Below are 16283 nucleotides of genomic sequence, written 5' to 3'. Positions count from 1 at the left end.
AAACTACGATTTTGAAATCGTACTACTGCAACGAGCAAAAGAAATGGAGGCAGCAATCGTTTCGGAGCGAACATTTCAGAACAGTTATTCGATGTATCACGACATTGTAACCCAAAGAATCATTGGATTCACGGTGTTTATGGACACCATTTTCATACCCGTTGATCCCTACGGACGAGCTGGCCCTTGGTTGCGCACCATTTTGCGTAAATAAATTTTTTCGTTTAACCGCTCAACGATTATGTTAGCGAATAAATAAATAAATCAAACGTAGGAAGCACCAACCGACAATTCGTTTTATTTTTACTCTACCACTATATGTTCACATTCCTGGAGAAGGTCACATGAATTAATAATTTCCTTGTCCACATTGCCCACTGTTGCTGTAGCTTTTTCCATCCCACCTGGGTACATCCTTTGCCCGGTTTCTTCTAATGCCACACTGAAACAAAACACTGTGTTATAGTTGTTTTGAGTACTAATTTCTCTACTTATTACCACTTTTTCGGACTAACATACAAAGAAAGATACATTGAGGTGTGGTTCACAGTGGAGGAGCCTGTTAGAAGAGTGTAGCCTGTAAATCAATCCACCCGTCTAGGATCACATACCTTCCGTAAAAATGCTACCAAAATAAGAAATACAAAAATACGTAGTTTCTATCAGGTGTTATATGTGTCTGTTCAGATACACCTGCGTATAAGGATCCGGTATAATGCCAAGGGGATGTCTGACGGAAAGAAAAATGTAAAGGATGGAAGTTCTCAGTTCCCAGTAGCCACCACTTCTAAGCTGTATTCAATAAACGATAAACATTTAGTATAATTTGCAAAACGGACGTTAGACAAAGAGTCATGCTTGACGCTTTCGGCAGTATACTACCGCTTGATAGCATAGAAAGCTTTAAATTCGTTATTTCAAGTAATAATATCTAGCTTCTTTTCGTTCCACTCACTATCTTGCTTTTGCTCTTTTTTCACTTTTGTTCTGATGACGCTTAGCGCCTAAAGGTCGTCATCTCCGATCCACTCAAACGCCTCATTGTGCACAGAATCCTTGCCATTCTTGAAACGGACTGTCGTGTTAAACTCCTTCAGTTTGCGCCGGATAAAGGAAGACCCATTGGTAGTGGTATGTTGACTCGATGGTTGGTTCGATGTACCGTTGTTGCTACTAATATCATTCTAGGGATTGCAGATAGAAGAAAAGATTATACCACATGTGTTCGCCAAGTTCACATTCAGTGTGTCACTTACATTTACTAGATTGCAAAGAGTATCGGTTGAGCTGGAATCTGTAATGCAATGGTTGGAGCCATCACGTCGGATATAGGAAAGAGGCGTATATTCCACATGCTGCACACTCTGCAAAACAAAACCAAACGATTAATAGAAACGGTCATTGAGTAAAAAAATACCAAACATACCTGTAAATGGACTGGATCGGAACCGTTCTTCTGATTCAGCAGTTCGTCGACGATCGACTGAAGGCACACGGACATAAGCATCGACTGCTCGCTGTAGATGGTAATCCACTTGAGTTGGTTCTTCGCCATCAAGTACTCGAACGATAGCTCCAGGCTGATCTTGGATTGATGTGATGTTTGCGGCTCCATCGAGGAGTGTTCATCGTTCTAACAGAAATTTTGCGTAATTGAAAAATAACTGATGTTTAGTACCTCAATTCCCACCACTAGCCTCACGCATACTTACAATATGAATAGGAGTGACGCGCCAGCAGCGAATACGAGTCACCTTGAACTTGATCTCCTGCATCTCCTTCCCGTCGAAGGTGAGCAGATTCAGCTCCTTATTGCCCAGCACTACCGTTGCGACGGTGTTCGGTTCGGGATAGTCGACGCTGGCCCGGGGAAACTGTAGGCACCCGTACAGAGGCAGCTTCCGTACGATCTCCAGATACTCTGTTTTGTTGCCGCGTGCCTGTAGGTTCGTTAGCTGCTCGCTTAGGTCGCGCGTCGTCACGATCCAGCCACGATCGACGTCGCTCAGTGCTTGGATGTAGAGCAGATTGAGCGCGATCCGGTCACGCATCAGCTCCAGATCGTGGCAAGCATCCCAGTAGCCGGTGCGCAGGACAAGCTTGCACTCGTCCCAGCGTTTCTGCGAGATGTACGGAGCTTCAAAGTCCATCAAACGCTTCACGATCGTCAGCACACCGGACGCCTCCTTTCGCATCAGGTAAAGCGCAAAGTAGCCGACCCGCTCCTTGGACAGTTCGATTAAGGCGCATGCCTTCTCCAGCACCTTACTCGTGCAGTCCGTCGTATAAACGTTGGCCACTATTCGGTAGCCATTCATAAGATACACGTCCAGCGAAACCTCACTCGATTCGGTGAACGAGGACTCCTGCTGTGCATTCAGTAGAAACGCACGCAACAGCTCCGAACGACATAGTACCGGATCTTGGCCCACTAAAATGTACGCGGTAGGAAAAAGAATATATTCAGTTGCAGACACCATAAAAAAAACAACAGATGTCCACTCACCCAACTGAATGTATCGTTCTAAGCTCAAACGTCTTTGCTCGATTTGGTTCGGAGTAAGTGAGAGTAGTTTTTTTGGCGGAAAGCTTGGCAGTGCAATCGACGGCAGGGACCGCTTCAGCTGCTCGTGCAGGCTGTGCAACTGTTTGTACCGAAGGCAACAGTGAAAGCTGCCATTGATGTGGATGTTGAAGCCCTGCAAAAATAATCGAATGAAAATTAATTAACCGATGGAATTAATTAAGTATTATTTGCAATAGTATAAAAAGTAGTATTAGTACACTCATGAAGCAATGAAAGTATACACCTAAAGCACAATTGGTTTTTCTATCGTAACTCGAGGAAACATTGAAATATTGCAATATTTTAAAATTACTTGTGTAGTAATGACATAAGTGACAAACGAAATGTACATATTGCCTTATTTAACTCGCTTAATTTATTTTATCTCAGCTTAGCATGACTTGAACAAGTTGGATAAAAAAAGTAGAAACAAATGGACAAGTTAAAAAATGAAGTTATTGCTAACATTAACCGGTGAATTTCTTACACGAACAATCTGTGAGGTCTTATTGCCTCAAACAAGCCTATCTTTTCAAAATTACAATTTTTTATATCACAATATATTACATATTACAATTCGATATGCAAAGGAGTATGTTGTGAAATCAAAAGTGTTCTGAAATAATGTTTTGTTCGTCTAATAATACTGAATTGATCTATTTGAGTCTCACAGACGGTGGAAACCTGATTCTATGCCGGAGATTCACCATTTTTTCCACACCAGTCAATTGCGCTGAAGGATATCTACGATACATCGACGATTGTAACAAGTGGTAAAGTGTATAACGTGGAAATATAATAAAGAATTATGTTTGATTCAATTTGACACCACCTTGCACAAAAGAGAAGAACATACAAACTAACTGTTTTCTCAATTTTGCACTTTTTTCATATTAAAATATCGCGTCTGGTTTTGCTGTGTAATTATTGGTAGAAGTAATCAACTTGCATTAAACTTTCAGATGCCAAATGAAAACATAAATGTGATATTCCAAAATCCGTAAGTTTTGCAATGGTTTGTTTGTTTTCTCCACATAAACTAAAACTCGTGAAAAAGTTGTAGTCCTACGCTCGATTTTTTGGCCAAGTGTATAAATAAAGCAATCAACAAATAATGCAGCAAATAGCAAGAGTGACGATTTTATCATATCCAAGGAAACTGAAGGCTTGTACATGACGAATGCTTCTCTTTAAAAAAACCCACGAGCGATGGCTTCTATAACAACTACAAAAATCTAAAAAGTGATATGTCAACTCGTTGTATAAGGAGCATTTGACGGAATCCCCGGTGATTCAAATGATAGAATCCACTCGAATGCCCTCACATGTATTTTTGGATAGGCTGATAAGATGCACACACATATTGAAGTTAGTCTTGTAACAGAATATGCTGATGGAACAGATCTTGTTCAATATGGTCCGGCGTACAAACTTATTCATGAAAATTAATCATCACGAAAATACGAACAAACCGCCGCGTGCTCAAAGGGTAAGCTAAGGTAAGATTATACTCATACAACGAGTATTTAGCTTTGATTCCGGGTGTCTGGGTGCTCTTTGTTTCTCGTTGGGTGTTCTTATCAACGAAAATTAAATCCTACACGTACTCCAAGGGGAAGCCGCTATAGCTAGGGTTTACTCATCGGGGTACCAGTTTTAGAGTAATCCTAATCGAACCCGTGAACCGCACGAGTCGCGGATCATGCTGGTCGTTCCAACGAAGAACTGGGTGTTAGAATTGTCTCAAAGGGGAAGGCAATGCTGCCTGACGACAGCAGCAAAGCAAAGCGGCGCCAACTAGGATCTTGCAATGTATTATTTAGTCATGTCTATTTATTTCATACTAACAGCGATGATTCTTATCGCAAAGGCTGGAGTCATTGGCCGATTCAAGAAAAGTTTACTCTATTTCTATGTATGAAAGCTTTAATCAATACCCGTGGAGTTGCAAGGCTACCAAATGAGGGCATCATAGAGAGAGTTTGCATTGAAAATAAGAATAGAAATTGAATAGTTATAACCGTAAGCTAATTTTATCCATTAAACGCCTGATTAAGTACAATTTCCATGCATAGCTATGGTTGAGCCAAAGCCATGCAACAGCATATCCAAAAGCATAATTTATCGAAAATATGGGAGAAGGGCAGACGAGCGCGACCAGCTGAAAGATTGAAATGAAATGAAAAAAAAAGTGGAGATCGATTTATGTTCATTAAAGATTCGGTGCGCCATTGCGTGAGGTGCGGTGCTATCTGGACCGTTGTTTATTCATTTCTACTTCGCTCCAAAGTCGGTCCGAAAATAGAACACAGTGTATGCTATATGATACGGGACCGGCGAACTGTTGCCGGCCCGTTCGAACCATCGAACAAACAAACGTCGACTGTTGGGAAAAAGTGTTTTAAAAAATCAACCTGGCAGTCAAAGAGGGGCTTGTCTACTCGCAGTGCACGGGAGCATAAAAGCATTTTGTATTGTTATCTTTGTCGAACTGTATTATTTTTATCGAAAAGAACGCCTAAAACCGCCAGATGTCATGTTTAGTATGCAGCTAAACGTACATTTTTATGGTATGTTTAAATATCCCCCGCAAATATCCCTGTCTAGCATACTTTGATCCAGTTATGATATTGTGTACCACCAGCGAATAAACAGCAAACCAAAAGGAAACCGAAACATATGGAAATAAAAGGCCGTGAACTGATTCTGCTCACGAGAGCTTGTCCATTTGCCCATGCCAACACACTTCTGTTTGAAGCATGTGCTGCATGAAGTATGTGGTTCCGTGGTGCGATCTGAAGGAGATTTGTCTGTGGTGCAATTTATCGCCACTTGCTTGCACCATTACACTTCTTGGCGTACCGAGAGGGTCATTTAATGAACGATCACTTGAACGTTGGAAGAGGGTGATATACGCCGCTGGGTGGGGGGATGCGACGGAGTAACAAACAGTGTTGATGACCGATATGCCTGCACTAGATGCTGACGAAAACGCAAAATATATCGCACGCCGGTACTGGACGTTCGCATTCTTGCAGTAGGAAGGAGGTGAGGAGCTTTTCAAGAGGACACGCTCCATCGGTCCATTTCTTTGCGTATGATGGACAGAAAACGCAAAATCCGTACGCTCCCCTGTACGGTGATACCGGCGCCCCACAGCAGTTCCGCACAAGGAAGCAAGCAGACCAAATGATGATCAATTGTGGAGCGTTTGTATGCTATGTGGGGAAATTTAATTGGATAAACCTCGATACACGCTTGGCGTTATACTGACTGAGGCACGATCCGAGGTATGCTACGGGCGACTTGGTGCGATCTCGGTGCGGATCGGTGGGAACATCTTCAAGATAAAAACGCAATTAGGCTGCAAAACTGAAGAGCAACACTCACCGTAAACGATGATCCGCTGCCATCGGAACCGAACTCTTGCGTGCTCGGTATGGAAAAGTGCATTCTTTCCAGCGAACTTTGGCCGTCCGTAGGTTGGAAGGCCGAGACTTTTTAACTCCTGCACACGCAGAGACAAACTTGACGAACGCACCACCGCTGTACGACCCTGGAAGATTGCTGTGGCTCGTTCCGATGTATGCTAACCTTTCGCGTTTGTCATCGAATTACCACTCGGTCGGAGCGCTGGTGGGGTCAACAGTCGCCTTTGGTCGGTGCCTCTGCTTTTAATGCTGACTTAATGCCTATTAGTGCAGAGTGGTGTAATGTTGTCAGCAGCGGCTTACGAATGCTATTCATTACGGGTTTCTCTGTTTCTTGCGAGCGTTTGAGCTGGAGCTCCAGTATGCGTCGGAAGTTGATCACTTTGGTTGTTTTTCGACGAAATAAGCTGCACTAGTTGGGTTACACTACGGTTTTGTACGACTGCACCGGGTGGTGATGACGAGAATAATATTGCAAACCTTGTTTACAACATATTCATACAGTATTCAAACATTTCAACTAAACTAGTTACACATCTGGGGATAGTGACCATACTATCTCATTCCCGTCTTCCTACGCACAAACTTAAACGACTAGAAAAATCCGACTCCTCCTAAAGTCGCTAGGGGATACAGGCAAAAAAACAGGCCTGTATGCTGTAGCACTGTTGCACTTGCACTACGGTTTCTTGTGGACGTTGCGGGAGAAGCAGGCAAAAGTTGCGATCTTGGGCGCCCCCTTCCGAATGATTTGCAAGTAAGCAGGAAGAATTCTGTGAGCATGAAACGCCCAGCTGTGCGGTGTGTCTGTACAACAAATTCCAGACTTGGGTTGCAAATTTAACCCAAACTACGCTCACTTTCCCCGAGGACTTGCATCGTCTGCAAGAAAAAATCAACTGAGGCTATAATTTTCATCAAAGTCAGAAGTTCATAACAAAATTTGACAATTGCCGATTTCGAATATCGAACCCGAATGGTTAAGCACGACCCTGAATTCGAAAGCCAAATCGGGTGTTCCATACTGGTGACCGATTTGTAATGCGTTTTAGTAATGTGTTTATTACATAAATTGCATGTTAATTTCAGGAAAACTTTCTGAACCACATTAATTTTTCGTTAGGGCCTCTTCGGTGTCGGTCAGAAATTGATTTGACAGTCCCCTTTACATCCATTCAATATGGTGGTTTAGTGCGCAACCTTGTGATATAAAGATCTTTGGTGTTTTGGATGCTCCGCTCTCGGCTGTCATACGGGAAAGTTCGTCGATGCATTTACTGTGCAATTTTGTGTAGTTTTTTGACATGTGCGGAGCATTTCTCGAAGCATTACAATTGCCGACGCGTTTAGTTTAGAGAAAACATAAACATTCATGCGAAAAATCATGAAACTAGTATGAGCATAGGAAAGTGTTCCGGTGTACGAGTTGGCAAGCGTCATTCGAGCTAGTACTATTTGATCCGTACGCACAGTTTGCTGGGGGACGTTTTGTTTCTTGACACACACAGAGCAGCACCTAGTGGAACGAACACCCGTCATGGAACCGGACCGGATGCTGGCCGCCGACATGGGGCCCTCCTCCGGGGCGGTGCTGGTCGTCGAGGAGGAAGGTGACGAAGCGGTCGAAATACCGCTCGAGGACGACGGTACGCTGCTGCTGTCGACACTGCAGGCCCAGTTCTATGGTGCGTGCGGGCTGAAATATCGCAATCCGGAGACGAAGGCGATCCGCGGCGTGCGGCTCAGTGACAACAAGCTGCACCCATTTTCACCGGATTTTGGCTGGGGAAATTTTGTGTACATCTGCGTGTTCCCCAAGGAGAACAAGCGTAAGAGCGACGACAAGCTGGAAAACTCTACTCCCAAGACGAAGCGCATCGAGAGCCGCAACCGCACGACGACGGATCTGATCGTGCTGGGACTGCCGTGGAAAACGTCCGAGGAGGGACTGCGTGAGTACTTCGAGACGTTCGGTGAGCTGCTGGTGGTGCAGATCAAGAAGGACGCCAAAACGGGCCAATCGAAGGGCTACGGGTTTATCCGCTTCGCACGGTTCGAGTGCCAGATGAAGGCACTCTCCAAGCGGCACCTGATCGATAGCCGCTGGTGTGACGTGAAGGTACCGAGCAGCAAGGACCAGATGCAGCACCAGATGCCGAGCAAGATCTTTCTGGGGCGCGTAACCGAAAACATCGGCGCAGAGGACATCCGGGACTACTTCAGCAAGTACGGCGAGGTGACGGACGTGTTCATACCGAAGCCGTTCCGGGCGTTCGCGTTCGTCACGTTCATCGACCCGCACGTGGCGCAGAGTTTGTGCGGGGAGGACCATCTGATCAAGGGCACGTCGGTGTACGTGTCGACGGCCTCGCCCCGGCCGGAGCACGGAAGGCACCACAGTAAGGCGCAGCAAATGAGTGGCAACTTCGCAAACTACGATGGCCGTGGCCGGGGTGCCGGCGGTGCTGGTGGTGGTGCGGTTGGTGTCGGCGGCGTTCCAGGCGGAGGTGTTGGTAACGGGAATGGTCCCGTTGGTGGAGCCAACGAGTATTGCGGTGGTGGACCACCAGTTGGACCGCATTCGAATGCCGGCTATCATCACGGCGGGGGCGGTGGGGGTGGACCCAGTGGCTACAATATGCCCACGGGAGCCGGTGGAAACCAGCAGCCGATCTGGAACTACAACGAGTACACCGCCCAGAACCGTCAGAACAGCAATAGCATTGATTCGATGCCGAATCTGCAAGCACTCGGACTCAACTCGAATGGCCCGAATGGCCCGAACGGTGGCGGCGGAGGAAGCATGCACGGCGGTGCCGGCCATCATGCGGGGATGGGAAATCATCTCAGTGGCAGCGGGGCCGCGGCAGCAGCAGCAGCAGCGGCAGCCGCCGCCGGATCGGGTAATAATGGGGCGGGCGTCATCGGAGGAGCGCACGGTGGACCAGGGGCAGGCAACATGAACCTCAACCAGATGCCCATCAATCCGGCCATCATAGCGGCCGCTTTGAGCCAGTGGAGTCTTATCGGCAATCAGATGCACAATGCCGTCCCGGGCGGTCCAGGTGGTCCCGGTGGTCCCGGTGTACCCGGAGGGCCAGGACAGGCCAATCCGGGTGTTCCCGGGGGACCGAACGGCGGTCCGCCCGGTGGTCCCGGTGGAGCGCCCAGTGGAGGGCCAGGACCGGGGGGTGCCGGGCCGACTGGTCAGGAGTATCTGGCTTGGAATGGGACTGGCAATGGAGCGCCTGGAGCTGGCGGACCTGGAGCAGGACGAGGTGTTGAACCGAATCGACAGTAAAAGAGATTAATGATGCTCCAATAAGGAGCAAGAAGATTGACCCTCCACCCCTTCACCAAAGACAGATTGAGGAACGCCACCTCCAGGCCGAACGGGAAGCGGTGGCGACACACGAACTATCTTAATCTGCCACAAGGACTCCTTGTAAACTCTACGAAGATCCTTCTATCTTTTTTTTTTTGATCTTCAAAAAGTGGTTTGTCAGTGGAGGAGGGGGTGGAGACGATGTGGAAAGCGAGGAACAGGGAGAGAACCGAGTTAGATGGTTTGCTTGTGACACAATAACAATTTCTATTTTGTTATTATTTTATTTTGTAAATTAATATAAAGCAGACTTCGGTTCTCAACGCTCTCCCTCCTCCCGCGTGCTCGTTTTGTGTTTTTGCGTGTGTGTGTGTGTGTGTGTGTTAGTGTGCGTGTGCGAGTGTGTATGTGTGTGCGCGTGTGTGCCTGCGACGGAACAGTTGGAACGCGAGGTCCTTTGGCGAGAAACTAAATTCGAAACAAATCGGTTCCAGCTGGAAAGCTGTAGGGGTTTTAGGTTCAACTCCCGCGTCGCCAGCGCCGCCGCCGGAAAGTAGTAGGGAAGTGGTCGGACCGGACGACTACAGCAGGACTAGGTACGGTTGCGTAAATTTACAATGGATAAAGAATGCGTACGAAAGTGTGGAACAGCGGATATTGTAACGCTAATAAATATAAGTAATAATAATTATGATACGAGCAGTGTATTTCTTTTCCTTGCGAAATGTCCTTCATGACACATACTCCTTTTTCCTTTGCTTCATGTCAACTTGCTTTTCAGACCGACCTCATTTTGATAAAAAATTGCTCTTCTACACAATCGTTGCACTCGCTATAGTATTGCACATCTTATGCACATCGAAGTTAAATAAGTGGCAGTATATTGGTTTAATTCAGCATATTTAACGATTATTAGCGGTTAATCATATAATTATATTGATTGGAACAAAATGCCTTGCGATAGGATAAATATCCGCTCTAGAAGAAAAGGATAACCAAAAACAATCATCATCTTAATACAATTTATTTAAATCGTTTTAAAAAAAAACTCTGAGAAACACTTTAAAAACATTTTCTATACTTTATAATACACAACAGAGCCTCCGTATATCGGTATGCCACAACTACCGGTGCCTTCGGCTGGTCGACGCCCTTGTGCATAACAAGGTGGCAAGCGTGAGACCGCCAAGAATTGCTGCCAATCCGCACCCGTACGACAGCACACCCCGATAGTACTCGGGACATTCGGTTCGATCACGGCATTTGCTAGGGAAAGGAAGGAAAATCAATTATTATTTCATGATGTATTTTTGCATTTCGATTCGAGAATCTATGGGCATGAACTTACACCGACTCGATGATTACCACGACCACCCCGGTGATGAGCTTGTCCGCGAACGTGACGGCCGAGTAGATGAAGCCGCCTTGCTCGGCATGCTTCCCGATCATGTCGGCCGTAATGCAAAGGCTGCTGATCATGGTGATGGAACTTCCGGCCCCGAACAGTGAAGCGATCACGTACAGGGACACCGTACTGAAGGTGCCCGCCTGTGGCGTCAGAGCGATCCAAAGACACACGCTGATACTGATGACGGACCCGACGAAGTATACCAGACTATTGCCCACGAAACGGTTGCCGTACTTCAGGGCCAGCGAGGCCACGAACGAGGCCAGAAAGGATACGAGCGGGACGGTTGCGAGATGCTCCACGCTGGCATCACTTGCTGGTTGGCCGTCGGCACCGTTCGGCTGGTAAGATCGTTCGTCCAGCCAGAGGGGCATGTAAACGAGCGAGGTCGTCATGAAGAGCCTGGAAAAAACGTACCTACGGCGACAAGGAAAAAAGGAGATCTTAAAGTTCAAACTAATCGACGAATCAAACCCCTTTTCCCTGGACTTACAACAACGCGTTCTGGTAAAGCAGTGGAGATTTGAAGAAGTTTTTCTTTGGTTTGCGCATAACCGTCGTCACCGCATCGAGGTCAGCCAATGGACCGCCATTTCTGTGTTCGGAACCGAGCAAACTCTCCCGCTCGATATCCGTCTCGGCCGGGGCGCTCAAAGACGGTCGGATGATGTTGTGCTGCAGGGCCGTATTTCGACGATTCTCGTAGCCGCTAAATGTGAGTGAAAAATTGAACAGCACCGACATGGAGACACCCACTAGGGTTAGAATGAGGGAAATGTCCTACAAAAAAGGAAACAAATTGATTAAGTTATAAAAACAATGGCACTCGGGTGGCACTTACCCGAAACCGGTACGCATCGGTTGGGCCAATTTGATTTTCGGCCGTGGAACGATTCGCCCTCAGGACGGCCCACGTCACGATGTACACGATCACGTTGGACACGATCGAGACGGAGTAGCGGACGGCGGTCAGATCGGACCGATCCTTTTGCGTGCGCGACAACTCCGGTATCATGGCGAGGTGGGTCACCTGCACGATCGGCCATCCGAACTGGAACGCCAGTATCACAGCCGTGAAGTATACAATCTCCCACCAGTGTGGCGCAACCGAGCACCACGGGCAGAGCGAGAAGATCATCGGAAAGGTGAGGAATACTATAAAGGTACCTAAAGTAACCAAAAAGCAACATTATTTTTCAGCACAAATACCAAAACAAAAATGATGTTTATCAAACAAAAGGAAACTTCTTGGTGAATTCAGCATTTCTTTACGCTATCTTTAATTCATCTCTAATTTACCTTTTTTTGCGCAAATACTTCCCCGCAAATTTAAGCTGGAATGTTTCATGACCGAAGGAGGTGATGAAAGGCTCCAAAAAGATTTCCGGTGCCAGGAATTCACTGCACGCTAAATTCCCTCATCATTTTCCACTAATCTCATTTTCCACTAATATTCCGCCGGGCTTTGCAAAAAAAAAAACCCCGATGTTCCCTCCGGGACCCGTTTTCATAATCACCCTCGATTATTGCTTCGAAAACATTGGTGGGTGTTATACTCGGAATTTTTTAAGTTTTTTGAAAAAAAAAACTGCATTTCCATCGCTGCAAACTTATGCTTCAAAAATTTGAAGTGGTAAGAAGAGAGTTGCAAAATATTTTAAATAAATTATATGATGTGATCGAAACCATCCATTGTGCAACTAGTAGCGATAAGGATAATGGATGTCTTTTATTTTTCACAATTAAATTTAAATTCAACCTAACGCGTAAATCAACCATTGTTCTACATTTTAAAACTCTTTAAAAAGAATAATTGTGATTAAAAACTCGTTTTGACTACCACCCCGGGTCAAAAGCACTATGACGATAATTTTATACAGGCAAATATGCAATAATGGCCTACAAACAAGTATTAAAGGGATGAATCAGCCACAGTGAAAGTACAACACATTTTCTATGCTCAGATGTATAATCATGGAATTATTGCTATTCAAAATTTGCTTTATAATCAAAAAGCAGCTTATTGCAAAAAGATAGAAACGATATGGTGACTTTTTACAATTGATCTAACTCAACGTGTTGTTATTTTTGTAAAGTTAAAACTCCCAAGGAGTGTAATGGTAACGACATTCCTTACCTACAATATGCCACTGGCGTTTGGTGCCGTATCGATCGGTCAGAAGACCCACAATCGGCGTCGCGATGGCATCACCGACCTGCCCAAGCATGACCATGGCACCGGCTTCCGCCGCCGGCATCCCCAGGGCGCCCTGCATGAACAGCAGCGTATAGCTGAACCACACGCCGGCGCACAGATCGTTGTACACGTGGCCGAGTCCGTAACCGATCTTCTCGCACAGTTTCAGCGTGGAGCGTTTGTCGAGCTGCTCGCGCTCTTCATCGACCGTCGTCGTCTGGCCGGGTACTGCACCGTTTCCCGCTGGCGTCACCGTATGGTCGTACGGTTCGCCGATGTTTCCATTCACCGCCGCCACCACAGCCGCCCGTGTCTCCGTCGTCGCTCCATAGCGATGGTGGGCGGTGGTCCTTCCGTTTGCCAGCGGCGTTCTACTTCCCGTGCCGGCCATTTTACAATCCGCGTGCTCACTCACGCTGTATCACGAAGTGACTGGCTATGCGGGCGCTGTTCAGACGCATGTAAACCGTTTGATCACAGAAGGCAAAATTTATCTAAAAAGATCACAAAAAAACGATAATTGAATAATAATACCAACCCAACAAATTGTACCGGTTGAGTTTCTATGTGGAAAAACGTGCGCCCAATTAAATGAAGTAATTTTTATTTCTTTTTCCTTAACAAATACAATCTAGTATTGCAAAACTTGTTCTCGTCTATTCGTGGGAATTACCTTTACTTGTGTAGGCAAGTTTTACGATAACTATAGCGATAAAAGATCATGCCAACGTTCAGTACCAAGTTCCTAGCAATATTGTACTTATTTTAAAATTGTTGTGGGCTACATTTTAGACCAAAGTATGGGTTTTGGTTTATACAAAATCAAACGAAACATTTTTTTACAATTTTAATATCTTCAATATTTTTTAAAGAAGGGGTTGTTACCCCTTGTCTACGTTCGTAATCACTGCCAACAGACAGTCCCGTCAGTAAGGCCATATAAAAACTGGGAAATCTTGGGAACAACTCAAGCGTTCTATTCTCGTAGCCTTTGTTTGAGCTGACGCATGTTTTTCCTTTAGTACGCCAAAATCGCAAGATGCAGTTTCTTTTGTTCGTATTCAAAACCATTGGCCAAAAATTTGGCGCGTGTCGTCCGCTATTCTTGATAAGGCTTACTACAAAAACTTTGTGATGATTAGCGAAAACATGATTTGCATACAAAACAATTAAAAGAGAGCAATCCATTAATCATACAAATGGTGACTTAATTGAAATCCCCACGAGAAAATGATACACTGAAAATTTGATTTTTTTTTTAGTTTTCTGCTTAAGTTGTGAAATGAAAAGCGCTAATTTAAAAGGCAAAACACTTAATCCGTCGTTTATACAACTGACTTCAAAATGAAAATTCCTCGTCATCAACGACGTTCTTTTCGTATTTTACTTACACTCGATGTTGGTTTATTTTTCGGCTAATAATGTTGTGCTTTATGCATACTGAACTTTTAAACGGGACGATTTGTTTCACGTTCGCGCACAACACCGTGCACAACGAGCGATTCTATGAAACCGCTCTGCTACTTTCGTCGTACACAAACAGCTGATAAACACAAATTCAATATGTAAACAACTAATCGGTTCGTGCCGCTGCTAGGTGGATAACGCAATTTTCTTTCCGATGACGATATGAGTAATATGGGGCTTATAAGCTCTAATGGAGCACTTGAGTAAACACACAGTTTTAAGCACACGTGTACCGCCGAGGATGGAAAATCTGTTGCGAACCGATTTACTGTAGTTCCGTAGCCAAAACGGTGAAACAAAAACAAAACCAGCTGTTACTTATCCACGCACACTACTGTTGCTAAACAGTCGAGAAAGCCAAGTTGGTGGGTGGATATTTTGCCACAAATCTGCTGATGCTGGCAATGCCGGGATTTACGTGTCGCGTCGTTTCCTATCCATTACATCAAACTACGATTAGACATCGTTAAAAGCACTGACACTAGTAGAGATTTTCCCACGAAATTCACGCGAACTCTATTGCGCCAAGCTGCGTTTTGTGTGGTTTGAAGAGGAAGTTGTCTCCAATGGGCGACAAAGATCGTAGCATGCACTGAGGAGGGGGGATATCTACCACACCGATTATGGAACAAACTGTCACTGCACGGAATGTTTATCAATACTGATAGGAAGTTAAAGCGTAACTGGCCCCAACAAGCCAAGCTGCGCCACACTCGCCCCAGAGATGTTTATCCGACGGAACGATGGGGGATGATGGGAAGCGATACAACTACATCCAACTGCCACGATTACTCAGCGCGTCGAAGGCAGACAAAAGCACGACAAATCTCTCACGCTCACTACGTTTCGGTACACTCTCTTTGTCAGTAGGATATAGCAGCAGCTTTTGTACGGGCCACTGTGATTCGACTTGAAGTCTCCACCACAGCAAAGTTTTGGAGCTTTCAACTAAAACGTGGTACGCACCCCCTAAGAACAGGCAATAGAACAAGTTTGGGGTTTCGCGAAATTGCCCCACTTGATGAAATCTGTACAACGTGAACCGGTTTTACGGAAGAAGCTCCGAGGTTTATACGTGTATCGAAACAGCAACGTCTTTCCACGACGGCGATCCAACGGTAACTGATCGCGTTCGCTTGCAGCATGTGCAATGCTGCCATTAAGCTGCCACCCCGGAGTCGGCCGGTGTCCGGATCTTAATCACATGGTGGCGCATATATGGCTTCAAACCGATGTTCATCGACCTCGTGCCGGAATGGACGAAGGGAGGCTTCAGAACGCAACTCAACTCATGCATGCCCTAGGACAACGCTTCACTTTGCGGGATGGTCGCGACATCGGGCCGTTTGATGTACCTACCCTCTGCTGTATCTTTTTTTGCGTGACACTAATCATAAGGTCACCCCCCCGGGTGCATTTGTCTCTCGTTTGAAAGGTTTTTTAATTTCCATAATTTTTAATTTGTCTTATCAAATGTACCGTCTGGACCGGCGGTGGCTCAAGTTGAAAGCTAGCACTAGATTAATGTTGAAAAATAGGAAAAGTCACAATGCCATTTCCGGGCATTTGGAAGGATTCTTTTGTCGGTGTCTGATTCCACTAACCGAACCCGCCGATTTTAGTTCGTAATGCTTTTGTCTATTGGGCACGTGTTGATAATGCACCGCAAAAAGTTCCCGCCGATACCAGTTGAATAGGTCACACATGTTAATTATAAATTATAACAAAATAACGTTAATCATTCTTAATCATGGAGCAGCTGCATTATAAATCATTTGAATCGAGAAAATTACTCTGCAACCAAACCGGTAGAATGAACTGTGAAAAAACTGGGGTTTTTCTTCATGGGATTTGAGCCCACGCGGTATGTTTTTCAGCCCCAACGCGGT

General features: G+C 45.6%; 3 protein-coding genes across 3 annotated transcripts; 1 reads left to right on the top strand and 2 right to left on the bottom strand.

The window, feature by feature from the left end:
• Positions 1 to 271: 271 nt before the first annotated feature.
• LOC131259033 (sorting nexin-17) lies at positions 272 to 6875 on the bottom strand. Its single transcript, XM_058260446.1, has 6 exons — positions 5957 to 6875; positions 2507 to 2699; positions 1713 to 2431; positions 1427 to 1633; positions 1257 to 1364; positions 272 to 1184 (listed from the first exon to the last, which is right to left on the bottom strand). Exons 1-6 carry the CDS (start codon positions 6017 to 6019, stop codon positions 1005 to 1007), a joined length of 1470 nt encoding a protein of 489 aa, XP_058116429.1. The 5' UTR covers positions 6020 to 6875; the 3' UTR covers positions 272 to 1004.
• Positions 6876 to 7258: 383 nt separating this feature from the next.
• Positions 7259 to 10013, top strand: LOC131261349 (TAR DNA-binding protein 43-like). Its single transcript, XM_058263359.1, has 2 exons — positions 7259 to 8459; positions 8499 to 10013. The coding sequence occupies exons 1-2, from the start codon at positions 7535 to 7537 to the stop codon at positions 9296 to 9298; spliced, it is 1725 nt and encodes a 574-aa protein (XP_058119342.1). The 5' UTR covers positions 7259 to 7534; the 3' UTR covers positions 9299 to 10013.
• A 317-nt stretch (positions 10014 to 10330) lies between these two features.
• Positions 10331 to 13396, bottom strand: LOC131272727 (major facilitator superfamily domain-containing protein 12-like). Its single transcript, XM_058274561.1, has 5 exons — positions 12868 to 13396; positions 11572 to 11897; positions 11224 to 11510; positions 10671 to 11147; positions 10331 to 10588 (listed from the first exon to the last, which is right to left on the bottom strand). Exons 1-5 carry the CDS (start codon positions 13316 to 13318, stop codon positions 10447 to 10449), a joined length of 1683 nt encoding a protein of 560 aa, XP_058130544.1. The 5' UTR covers positions 13319 to 13396; the 3' UTR covers positions 10331 to 10446.
• Positions 13397 to 16283: the final 2887 nt, after the last annotated feature.

Source organism: Anopheles coustani, chromosome 3 (assembly GCF_943734705.1).
Source record: "Anopheles coustani chromosome 3, idAnoCousDA_361_x.2, whole genome shotgun sequence".
In the NCBI taxonomy this organism is placed as follows: domain Eukaryota; kingdom Metazoa; phylum Arthropoda; class Insecta; order Diptera; family Culicidae; genus Anopheles; species Anopheles coustani.
Note: the sequence above shows the minus strand (reverse complement) of the source record. Positions and strands in the feature narration are given on the sequence as shown.

Excerpts from the sequence above, each read along its gene's own strand:
- LOC131261349 (XM_058263359.1), top strand. The coding sequence starts at position 7,535 with ATGGAACCGGACCGGATGCTGGCCGCCGACATGGGGCCCTCCTCCGGG. Across the intron at positions 8,460-8,498 it reads CCGTGGCCGGGGTGCCGGCG|GCGGAGGTGTTGGTAACGGG; the intron begins GTGCTGGTGGTG and ends GCGGCGTTCCAG.
- LOC131272727 (XM_058274561.1), bottom strand. The coding sequence starts at position 13,318 with ATGGCCGGCACGGGAAGTAGAACGCCGCTGGCAAACGGAAGGACCACC. Across the intron at positions 11,511-11,571 it reads CCGATGCGTACCGGTTTCGG|GACATTTCCCTCATTCTAAC; the intron begins GTAAGTGCCACC and ends CCTTTTTTGTAG. Across the intron at positions 10,589-10,670 it reads GTGGTAATCATCGAGTCGGT|CAAATGCCGTGATCGAACCG; the intron begins GTAAGTTCATGC and ends TCCTTTCCCTAG.
- LOC131259033 (XM_058260446.1), bottom strand. The coding sequence starts at position 6,019 with ATGCACTTTTCCATACCGAGCACGCAAGAGTTCGGTTCCGATGGCAGC. Across the intron at positions 2,432-2,506 it reads AGAACGATACATTCAGTTGG|TGGGCCAAGATCCGGTACTA; the intron begins GTGAGTGGACAT and ends CGTACATTTTAG. Across the intron at positions 1,185-1,256 it reads CTCTTTGCAATCTAGTAAAT|AATGATATTAGTAGCAACAA; the intron begins GTAAGTGACACA and ends TGCAATCCCTAG.